This window comes from Carcharodon carcharias, chromosome 32 (genome assembly GCF_017639515.1).
Source record: "Carcharodon carcharias isolate sCarCar2 chromosome 32, sCarCar2.pri, whole genome shotgun sequence".
Lineage (NCBI taxonomy): Eukaryota > Metazoa > Chordata > Chondrichthyes > Lamniformes > Lamnidae > Carcharodon > Carcharodon carcharias.
In genome coordinates this window covers 10,102,203-10,114,546 of record NC_054498.1, presented here as the reverse complement: position 1 = coordinate 10,114,546, position 12,344 = coordinate 10,102,203, and the positions used below count along the sequence as shown (strand labels likewise).

The 12,344-nt window shown below is 44.2% G+C and overlaps 1 protein-coding gene across 1 annotated transcript in view; it reads left to right on the top strand.

Moving 5' to 3' along the window:
* The first annotated feature begins 927 nt into the window (after window positions 1-927).
* Window positions 928-12,344, top strand: part of cplx3a (complexin 3a) — a 33,510-nt gene continuing 22,093 nt past the window's right edge. Inside the window, exon 1 of the mRNA XM_041178648.1 lies at window positions 928-1,088. Within this exon, the coding sequence (XP_041034582.1) occupies window positions 928-1,088 (161 nt within the window). The remainder of the gene's footprint in view (window positions 1,089-12,344) is intronic.

The following is a 12,344-nucleotide window of genomic DNA, read 5'->3' as shown; positions in this document are numbered from 1 at the left end:
TGACAGAAGGGTGTCGGGGGAATGCACGATAGGCATGGGAGAGGTGATGCTGCGCCGCCAGTCAGGAAGATTGCGGGTCCCAAGAACTTGAACTTGAACTCGAATCTCGTAGCCCCCTTCTCCAACTCCCACTCCCACCAGCCTCGTCCCTATGAAAGACAAGGAAGATCATCTCAGGAGTCACCGTCTACTACAACAGTGAAACTTGGGCAATTCTTCATTAATGCTCGAGAATTTAAAAAAAAAGGATCATTTGAGTTGTCGGCTCTCGCTGATTATTTTGGTGGTGCCGACGGCAGAAGTTGTTTCAGGACATGGCTAAAGGATTAAAAAGTTCACGACTGCGCTGCAAGATTACACGAGTTTAATGTGCAGCAGATTGTTAACAGATGCTCGAAACGTTGTACATAATCTGTGAATATGAGAGATTATTAAATATCCAGCATACTGAAGCCAAGAATAGTGGGACAGGGGAAAAAAAAGCCAATATAAAACCATCAGTTACTGAAAACTGATCTATATTTTTCTAATAAGTTAAATTTTGGTACGGATTGGAAATGTCTCTGTTGCACGGGTAAGACTGTACATCTGCCTGCTTCCTTCTCATTAGCATCATTGAGTCCTGATCCATTGCACTTTCAACCCGGCAACGTGTACTTGTGTGCAGCTGTGCCGTGTCCGAAACAACACAAACTTAATTGAGTTTTTTTTTTAAAAAAAACAGAGCAGTGACTGGCTGCTGGGGCGAGGGAGAGGGAGAGGGAGGAGGAGATAGTGGAGGCTATCCGCCGATCTGCAATCTGTCCATTCAGTAGAGCGCTGTCCACATAGTGTGGTGCTGAAACTTGCTCCGACCCACACCGCGCGGGGAGCTGTTCGACAGTCGACCCTCCTGAAACCGGCAGCGAGCTCCTTTAAACCGGCACCATGGCTTTCATGGTCAAGACTATGGTCGGGGGCCAGTTGAAGAATCTGACGGGGGGCCTTGGAGGCGAGGATAAGGGCGAGGGAGAAAAATCGGAAGCCGCCGCCCAAGGGATGACAAGAGAGGAATTTGAGGAGTACCAGCGGCAGCTGGTAGAAGAAAAGTAAGTGTCTTTTATCTCTGATCACAGCTAAAGTGCTCCCAAATTATAATCCCACAGATACGTCCAGACAGAAATGAAATTGTATAGCGTCAAGTGGTCGGGATGCGAAGGCACAATCCGCCTTTGCAATGTCTGAGTCCCTTTCTCGTGGATCTAGTTTCCCATCAGCTCCATTCGATAGGTGTTAATCGAGATTCGAGGGCTCCCTTTCTCAAGTGTCACAATTGTCCTAAAAATCAACCGATACGATTCTAATAACATAGTCAATGATTGGTATAAGAATGGATACCCGGATTTTTTTTAAAAAGTGTTGAACTATTGAGGTTCTGAGTCAATGCCTTATCCTCTGTAAACGAAAAATTTAAGATAATAGAAAAACTGATTTGCTAAAGACAAGCGTAATTGGACATTGGAGAATTTGAGTCATAAAACGGAAGGTGCAGGATCATTGAGTTGGCGAACGCTTACACATTTTCACCGAGTTCAGCACTCGATCAAAAGTACAATCCCTTTCAAAATATTAACACTTAAAATTTGTTGCTTTTATTGTCACCCTCTTAACTTTTTATAAGATGAAGAATCTTTATCGGAATTATAGACTCTTACTGCACAGAATGTGCCATTTGGCCCTTCATGCCATGCCAGTGTCAGCTCTTTGAAAGAGCCACCCAAACTAGTCTCACACCTCAATTCTACACCGCCCCCCCCCCACCCCCCCGCCGCCAACCATTTCAACCTCACAACCCCCTCAATTCTAACCACCCCCACACCGTAGCCTTTCAGATCATCTGCAAGGACATATCCAATTGACTTTTGAAAGTTCCTATGGAATCTGCTTCCATTCCCTTTTAGCTTTTGTGTTCCTAATCACAGCCTCTGTGTGTGTGTGTCGGGGGATGGCGGAGGGGGGTGGGGGCGGGGGGGGGGGGAATCTTAATTCCCCGCTAGCTTTTGTTTTGCCAATTCTTTTACATTTATGGCTTTTGATACCGTCCCACTCTCCAGAAGAAACAATTTGCCCCTGTGCTTTCCATCAAAACCCTTCGTCATCATGGATATATTATGTCTCTGCTTGGTGCTCTCTGCAACATTCTAGTAAATCTCTTCTGTACTCTTTCGTGAAGTCAGAATCATGGACTGCAGATGTGTTACTGTTCCTTTTACTGTCTCCCCCATAATACAACTGTGGTGCTGTTTTATCTGTTAACTTTTTCTCTCTGGATTTATACTTCTCCTCAATCAAACCATCACATCCAAAGTTATTTTTCACTCAGTCTCCCAATGTTCAGGCTACAGCTGATGAAAACATCATACAAATTCACTTTCTGACTCCTTGAGCCGTGCTGTATCTCGTACTCTGCACTTAGCTAGTGGTTTTAGGGTTATTGGTAAAAAGCTATTCCTTCACATATTTCATTAAAACACTTAGTGCTGTATCTCGGGTAGAAAATCAGGAAGTGCACACAGGTACTACACTGTGTGGAGTAGGTTTCTGATGTGACATAATTTGGTGTTGGTAAGAGGATCAACTATTGCATTTTTAATCAAATGGAATTCTCAGAGTGCCAACAGCTAAGTGAGGTTTATCTGATACATTCCCAGCAGATCGTGTTTCAAGCTATAGGTCTTTGTGATTTCATTTGACATACAGATGGATTTTGTGAAGAAATTGCCTGTAGCTTTGGTGCGATAACATGTAAACATATGCGTCCTATTAATTGCCATAATCAATAGAAGAACAAGGATTTTTTTTAAAAATGTCTTAATCAATCTGGAACCCGTTTCTTCTATTTGGAAGTATTTATAAAGTCAGTTTTCCCTTCATTTGGTAAATTAATGTTAATGACCGTATTATAATCTCTTGGATTAACATTTGCACCTTGTGTCCATACTAGGTCAATGGCAAATTTACCAAAAATAAAATATGATTGTATAAAACAATTGGAATTCTCTCCTATGTTATCGCACCTGATTAAGCCAGTTGAGTTATGTAAACCAGAAAGATTCATTATCTGTGCCTAGTTGAGGGGAGTAGGGGTGTTACGGGGAGGCAATGGTGTAGTGGTATTGTCGCTGAACTAGTAATCCAGAGGCCAGGGGTTCAAATCCAACCAGGGCAGAGATGGTGGAATTTGAATTCAATAAAAATCTGGAATTAATCTGGAAACAGTGTCAAAACCCATCAGGAAAATCTGTTGCCCCTGTCTGGACTGGCCTGGCCTACTTGGCTGACTCTTACATGCCCTCTGAAATGGCCTAGTAAGATACTCAGTTGTAACAAACAGCTACAATATAACAAAAAAGGAATGAAATCAAGACCCTGCTTTCTAACATCTGAGGGGGTTGTGTCAAAATTGGGAGAGCTGCCTCATGGACTAGTCAAGCAACAGCCTGACATAGTCATCCTCACAGAATCATACCTTAAAGATAATGCCCCAGACACTACCATCACCATCCCTGGGTGTGTCCTGTCCCACCAGCAGGCCAGGCCCAGCAGAGGTGGTGGCACAGTGCCCTTGGAGTTCTCAACATCATCTCTGTGCCTCATGAAGACTCATGGCATCAGGTCAGACATGGACAAGGAAACCTCCTGCTGATTACCATGAACCAGCCTCCCTCAGCTGATGAAATGGGGAACTTCAGTGTCCATAACCAAGAGTGGCTCAGTAGCACCACCACTGACTGAGCTGGCTGAGTCCTAAATGACATAACTGCTTGACTGGGTCTGTGGCAGATGGTGAGGGAACCAACAACCTCATCCTCACCAACCTGCCTGCCACATGATACTGTTATACTGTCCATGATAGTATTGGTAGGAGTGACCACTGCACAGACATTGTGGAGACGAAGTGCTGCCTTCACATTGAGGATACCCTCCACAGTGTTGTGTGGCACTATTATAGATTTCGAACAGATCTAGCAACTCAAAATTGGGCATCCATGAGGCATTCAGGGCCATCAGCAGTATCAGAATTGTACTAGAGCACAATCTGTAACCTCATGGCCTGGCATATCCTCCACTCTACCATTACCATCAAGCCAGGGGATCAACCCTGGTTCAATGAAGAGTACAGGAGAGCATGCCAGGAGTAGCTACAGGCATACCTAAAAATGAGGTGTCAACTTGGTTAAACTATAACACAGGACTACTTGCATGCCATACAGCATAAGCAGCAAGTGATAGAGAGAGCTAAGCAATCCCACAACCAACGGATCAGATCTAAGCTCTGCAGTCTTGCCACATCCAGTCATGAATGGTGGTGGACAATTAAACAACTCACTGGAGGAGGAGGCTTCACAAATATCCCCATCCTCAATGATGGAAGCACCCAGCACATCAGTGCAAAAGATAAGGCTGAAGCATTTGCAACAATCTTCAGCACAAGTGCCAAGTGAATGATCCATCTCAGCCTCCTCTGGTGGTCCCTAGCATCATAAATGCCAGTCTTCTGCCAATTCAATTCATTCCACATTATATAACGAAACGGCTGAAGGCATTGGATACTGCAATAGCTATGAGCCCTGACAATATTCCGACAATAGTACTGGCGACTTGTGCTCCAGAACTTGCTGCGCCCCTAGCCAAGATGTTCCAGTAAAACTACAACACTGGCATCAACCCGGCTATGTGGAAAATTGCCCAGGTTTGTCCTGTACACAAAAAGCAGGACAAATCCAACCCCATAACTGCCCCATCCACTCTCCATCACAAGTAAAGTAATGGAAGGGTTCATCAACAGTGCTATCAAGCAACACTTGCTTAGCAATAACCTGCTCACTGATGTCCAGTTTGGGTTCCACCAGGGCCACTCAGCTCCTGACCTCATTACAGCCTTGGTTCAAACATGGACAAAAGAGCTGAACTCCTGATTTGAGGTGAGAGTGACTGCCCTTGACATCAAGGCAGCATTTGATTGAGTGTGGCATCAAGGAGCCCTTGCAAAACTGGAGTCAATGGGAATCAGGGGGGAAACTCTCCACTGGTTGGAGTCATACCTAGCACAAAGGAAGATGGCTGTGGTTGTTGGAGGTCAGTCATCTCAGCTCCAGGATGTCACTGTAGGAGTTCCTCAGCCCAATCACCTTCAGCTGTTTCATCAATGACATTCCTTCCATCATAAGGTCAGAAGTGGGCATATTCGCTGATGATTGCACAATGTTCAGTACCATTGGTGACTCCTCAGATACTGAAGCAGTCCATGTCCAATTGCAGCAAGACCTGGACAATATCCAGGCTTGGGCTGACCAGTGTCAAGGAACATTCGCACCACACACAAATGTCAGGCAATGACCATCTCCAACAAAAAAGAATCCAACCATCGCCCCTTGATTTTCAATGGCACTACCATCACTGAATCCCCCAATATCAACATCCTGGGGGTTGCCATTGACCAGAAACTGAACTGGACTATCCATATAAATACTGTGGCTACAAGAGCAGGTCAGAGGCTGGGAATCCTGCAGTGAGTGACTCCCCAAACTTGTCCACCATATGAAAGGAGCAAGTCAGGAGTCTGATGGAATACTCCCCACTTGCCTGGATGAATGCAGCTCTCAAAACACTCAAGAAGCTTGACACTATCTAGGACAAAGTGACCCACTTGATTGGCACCACATCCATAAACATTCACTCCATCCAACACCAACACACAGTAGCAGCAGTGTGCACCATCTACAAGATGCACTGCAGGAATTCACCAAGGCTCCTTTGACAGCACCTTCCAAACCCATGACCACTACCATCTAGAAGGACAAGGGCAGTAGTTAGATGGGAACCTCACCACCTTGAAGTTCCCCTCCAAGTCACTCACCATCCTGACTTGGAAATATATCGCTGTTCCTTCACTGTCGCTGGGTCAAAATCCTGGAACTCCCTCCCTAACAGCACTGTGGGTGTACCTACACCACAGGGACTGCAGCAATTCAAGAAGGCAGCTCACCACCACCTTCTCAAGGGGCAATTAGAGATGGGCAATAAATGCTGGCCCAACCAGCAAAGCTCACATCCCATGAATGAATAAGAAAAAATTATCATGTCAGCGACTGAGGGGAGGCAATGAAAGAACTGGACCAGGCCTTGCATTCCTGATGGTGATCCCTCATGTCCTGTTGCAGGAAAGAGATATCTGGTGCAGATAGGTTGAGGCTTTGTGGAGCTGCTTCAAACAGTTTGCCAACACTCATTTGTTAGGCTCATTGATAAATGGTTGTCATTGGGTTGAGGAACTTGAGGTGGGAGATTAAATCCAGAAAGAGGAATCTATAAAGTGGCCGCTTAATGGCGCAACTATGTTAGGTAGTAAAATGGCAATCCTTTTATGTGTATCTCGGCTATGGACCAGGCATGAGAAGTAATGATAAAAGCAAAATACTGTGGATGCTGGAAATCTGAAAGAAAAACAGAAAATGCTGGAAAAACTCAGTATCTGTGGAGGGAGAAACAGAGTTAACATTTCAAGTCTGTATGACCCAACAGGGCTAAAGAGAAGTAGAAATGTGGTGAAATTTATACTGTTTAAGGGGGGGTGAAGCAGGTGCAGCTGGATAGGAGGCCAGTGATAAGTGGGGACAAAGGGGAGATTGACAAAGGTGTCATGAACAAAAGGACAAAGGGGGTGTTAATGATAGTGGGTAAGGACTAAAGAAGATGCTGATAATGGCATAAAGGTAAGAAAGCAGAATGTGAAATTAGCAGAACAGGGTTAAACACTCTGAAAAGAACAACATGGAACAAGTAACAGATGGGCCTTGTTGGAGTGGGGTGGGAGGAGGGGGCAGCGATGGGGGAAAAAGGATCGAAATGGGATGAAAGGATCGAAATGGGATAAAAGGGGGGGAATAAAATACGGGATAAATGAATAAAAATAAAAATGTGGATAAAAATTATGAGAGAAGGGATTAAGAAAGGGGTGAAGATGGAGGAGAGAGTTCACAGTCTGAAGTTGTTGAACTCAATGTTAAGACGGGAAGGCTGTAAAGTGCCTAGCTGGAAGATGAGGTCCTGTTCCTCCAGTTTGCATTGAGCTTCACTGGAACATTGCAGCAGGCCAAGGATGGACATGTGGGCATGAGAGCAGGATGGTGTGTTGAAATGGCAAGCCACAAGGAGGTCTGGATAATGCTTGCGGACAGACCAAAGGTGTTCCGCAAAGCGGTCACCCAGCCTGCATTTGGTCTCTCCAATGTAGAGGAAACCACATTGGGAGCAGGGAATGCAGTAGACTAAAATGGAAGGAAGTGCAAGTGAAGTGTTGCTTTGCCTGAAAGCCCTTGGATAGTGAGGAGGGAGGAGGTAAAGTGGCAGGTGTTGCACCTCCTGTGATTGCATGGGAAGGTGCTGTGGGAGGGAGGTGAGGCGTTGGGGATAATGGAGGAGTGGACCAGGGTGACTCAGAGGGAATGGGCCCTATGGAATACTGACAGGGGGAGGTGAAAGGAAAATCTGTTTGGTGGTGGCATCATGCTCGAGTTGGCAGAAAAAGTGGAGGATGATCCTTTGAATGCAGAGGCTGGTTGGGTGAAAAGTGAGGACAAGAGGGACCCTATCATGGTTCTGGGAGGGAGAGGAAGGTGTGAAGGTGGATGCGCAGGAGATGGACCAGACACGGTTGAGGGCCCTGTCAATGACCGTGGGTGGAAAACCTTGGTTAAGGAAGAAGGAGGACATGTCAGAAGCACCGTTTTGGAAAGTAGCATCATCGGAACAGATGCGACGGAGATGAAGGAACTGAGAGAATGGGATGGAGTCCTTACAGGAAGCGGTGTGAGGAGCTTTGGTCGAGGTATCTGTGGGAGTCGGTGAGCTTGTAATGAAAATGAGAAGTAATTAATTGGTTTGTTGCATGGGCTGGGCAAAGAGGGTGACTAGAGTAAGTTGGTTAGCTAATGAAAGAGAAACCCCAATCCTTCCCTCTGTCTAATCTCACAGTTACTCCAACATACAAAGAAATGAACTATGAACTGAATCGCCTTCAGTTCAGCTGACCTGCACAGTGTATGGGATTAGCCAACTAAACTCGCCTATGATTCTAGCTGTCCCGTATCTGAGTAGCCGGAGGGGATGTCTAACTCTCAGGAGTAGTCCTGCTGGCCTCTGACTACTACGACTATTGTATAAACTTGACCACAGTTTAATTCCCATTGCACTATCCTATTTTCATCTCAAAGCGTCGTTCGAATCGATTCAATGAGTGTTGAAGTGAACTGAGCTCAAGAGAGGGAGGTGTGTTCTCGAACGCAAAGGGCAAATTTAGGAGTTTTGCTGTTGAGGGTCAGATTGACCAAGAGATTCACACTCGCCAACCTCTGGTGATTCTAAATTCGTTCCGTTCCCCGGGCACTGGTTCCTGCCAGTCAACAAGGGGGGGAAATAACGGGAGACAAGTCAAAGTGGTCGTAAAAACGAATCGTCTCGGTTCTTCGCTGGAAATTGCCTGCTTCAGTCTATGAAAGAGCCGTTTCAAAGAAGCAGTGAATTCCTGGTCTTGTGACCCATATTTTAAATGCACAAAACTAGTTACAATATCCACTTCAACTCTGGCGGATTTGCGCCCTCTCCTGTTCAGGCTTGCTACGTACCTTCTCACCGATGTCAAAGCCCAGACTTGGAATGTTCAAATATGTCATTTTTCCTGGCTGCTAATACACAGATTGAAAGATTGTTCCCCACGGTCACCCCGCGCCCCCTCCCCAAAGTGAGCTTCCTTAGAATGGGGTTAACACTTCTACTGAAGTAAACATTTGTATCTGTCATTGCACTGCTAGTGTCAAAGTGGGGTGAGTTGTAATTCATTAGCTAGGATGCCTTAACAAATAACTGTGCTGGGTCAATAGATTTGATCGCTAGCAAAGTGCTACTGTAAACGCTATGTATAATAGCAAAGCCATAGACACCGCATGTTAGAAAGGGAAAAGGTTACTCCCAGATATCAGCATGGAGGAAGACCCAATATTTTAATCATGCAGTAGCAGCCAAAGCTTCTGTCTTCTACATCAACATATTTTGACAAGTGTTTAAATGATTAATTATTATAGGTATGTTATGATTTCGCTTTGAATCGAAGCTTGGAGCAATTTAACAGTGACAAAGCTGAGGCATAGAATCATAGAAAGTTTATTCATGGAGAGGCTACTTGGCCCATTGTGCCTGTGCCAGCAATAAAATGAGCCACCCACCCTAACCCCATTTTCCAACATTTGGCCCATAGCCCTGCAGGTTATGGCACTCGAAACATATGTCCAGACACCTTTTAATTGAGTTGAGGGTTTCTGCCTCCACTACTCTTTCAAATAGTGAGTTCCAGACCTCCCACAACCCTCTGGGTGAAAAATCTTTTCCCTCATCTCCCCTCTAATCTTTCTACCAATCACTTTAAATCTATGCCCCCTAGTCACTGACCTCTCTGCTAAAGTAAATAGGCCCTTCCCATCCACTCTATCCAGGCCCCTCACAATTTTGTACATCTCAATCAAATCTCCCCTCAGCCTCCTCTGTTCCAAGGAGAACAACCCCAGCCTCTCCAATCTTTCCTCATAGCTGCAATTTTCCAGTCCTGGCAACATTGTCATAAATCTCCCCCGTACTTTCTCTGGTGCATCTTTAATACAAAATCCTGAGCATCATCACTTCCCATCAAGTGTTGTTTGGTCTGAAAAATAGAAAATGATCTAGAAATGGATGGAATTGCTCAACAGATCTGGCAGCCCTTGTGGAGAGAGAACCAGGATTTAACATTTTGTTAACTCTGATTCTCTCTCCACCGATGCTGCCAGGCATACTGAGTGTTTCCAGCATTTTCTGTTTTTTATTTCAGATTTCCAGCATCCGCAGCATTTTGCTTTTGAACTGGATATGAACGTTAGACTCTCCTTTCAGCCTCTGGAATCCATTTGCTCTAGGAAACAGTATGGGCGATCATTATCAGTGGCTGATTATGATGCAGTGTGGAAGGTAGATGTAACCGGGAATGTGGTGGCATAGGGGCATTGTCACTGGACTGGTAGTCCAGAGACCCAGGATAATGCTCTTGGAACCTGGATTTGAATCCCACCATGGAACTTGAATTCAATAAAAGTCTGTTGATGACCATTGTCAATTGTCATAAAATCCCATCTGGTTCACTAATGCCCTTTAGGGAAGGAAATCTGCCTACCTTACCTGGGCTGGCCCACCTGTGACCCCAGAGCCACAGCAATGTGGCTGACTCTTAAATGCCCTTTGAACAGGGCTGTTCGGGATGGGCAATAAACACTGGCCTAGCCAGTGACGCTCAAATCCCATGAATTAATAAAAAAACTTTTATACAAAATGTTTTGTAAGAGTGCAGCTCACTGACCTGGATTATTCTAAAAGGATATATTGAAAATTCTATCTTGAAAGCCTGGAAGTATATTGAAAAGCTAATGTTCCAGCTGTGCACTAATGTTCCTGCCCTTTATTGTCAAACTTCTTATGGAGTCATAAGGATTACGTTTATAAAAGGTGCTATGGGGATATGATGACTGGGAGAGATGCCAGCATTTATTTTAGCAGCAAATTGCAAGTAATTCATATCAAGCTGCCCTAAGTGGAGACATAATACGACTGAACTGTTGACTAAATGGCACACGTGTGAGTTTTGAAATATGATGTACCATACCATGTAGCTAATTAGAAAGCTATAGGTATAATATAATAGGTATAACTCAGGCATCGATTTGTATAGAGCAGTATGATGCATTGGGCTTTTTTATTGACTACAATCAGATTAATAATTCTTGTAAGTGCTGTTGTGTTGCTAACAAGTAATTACCTTTACAGTTTCCTAATTATACTCACTGCAAAACAACATTGAAAAGGCTTTGTTGTTTTATAACATATGGAGAGGGGACCCACCGGTAACTCCCTGCCATTTTGAGTGGATACAAGCTTGTGGAGCTGCAGTTGTGCCCATACTTCATAATGAGGCCCAATTTCCATGTAAACTATGGGGATCTAGTCGGGGGGAGTGGGACTGACTGGAATGCTCAGCAGGGAGCTACCATGGATTTGATGGGTCAAATGGCCTCTTTCTGTGCTGTTTTTGACTCTGACGTGTTGCCACCCCTCCTTTGCCTTCAAATGTCACCATATCTGATAGTGGATAGTCCTGGTGATTGGTAACATAGATGCTGAGTTACCCAAAGCATCTTTTGTTTCTGTTTAAAAAAAATACGTAAGCAAGAAAAATGTCTGCAAGAGTCTAATTTAATAAATGGGAAACCCATCGTCAAAATGTTTGCACATTTGTTACTTGTTCATGTTTTTTTTCAGAGTGCTCACGCTTGTTCTGCTATTATCACATTCTGCTCTCTTACCTTTATGCACCTTTTTAAGCCCTTACCCACTACCATTAACACTCCCTTTGTTCTTTAGTTCATGACATCTTTGTCAATCTCTCCTTTGTCCCCACCTATCGGTGGCCTTCTATCCAGCTTCACCACCACCACCACCACCACCACCACCAGCACCACCACCACCCACCCCCCCCCCCCACCCCCCCACCCAACAGTATAAATTTTATCACATTTCCACTTCTCTTCAGCTCTGAAGTGGGGTCATACGGGCTTGAAATGTTAACTCTGTTTCTCTCTCCACAGGTGCTGCCAAACCTGCTGAGTTTTTCCAGCATTTTCTGTTTTTGTTTTAGGTTTCCAGCATCCGCAGTATTTTGCTTTTGTATTTTTGCTATTGTCAAAACATTTCTATGCATACAAAGATGTAGAACCCGGTGCTGATGTTACCTCATCAAATGGAATCAGGAACTAATCATAAGTAGTGGCAACTCTGCACCATTAACTTTCCGATACAAATGGAAATGCCTTGGCCACATATGGACAAAACATCAACATCAGAGCTGGTGATAGACATCCCCATGACTGTACAAGACAATGTCCACATAATTTGCTCTCTTTGCATGAACTATATCAAGAGGAAGGCAGGTTTGATAACCATTAAATAAAATCCCTCTTATGCTTTCTTTTGTAATAATATTACTTTTTATGATAAATATGGTTTTCATAAATAATTGGTTGTAATTTTTTTCAACATTTTAAAAAGTTATCTTTATCCAACCATAAAAGTTATGCAGTTTAGTGAACTCATCACTTATTTAGGAAAATATTGTACTTAACATTTTTTTTAAGTTCCTACTGACTGGAGTTTAAAATATTTGTTACTTAAAGGTTCTGTGCTGGGCAGCAATGAGTTATCCTTGTAGTTATGCTTGATGTGCTGTA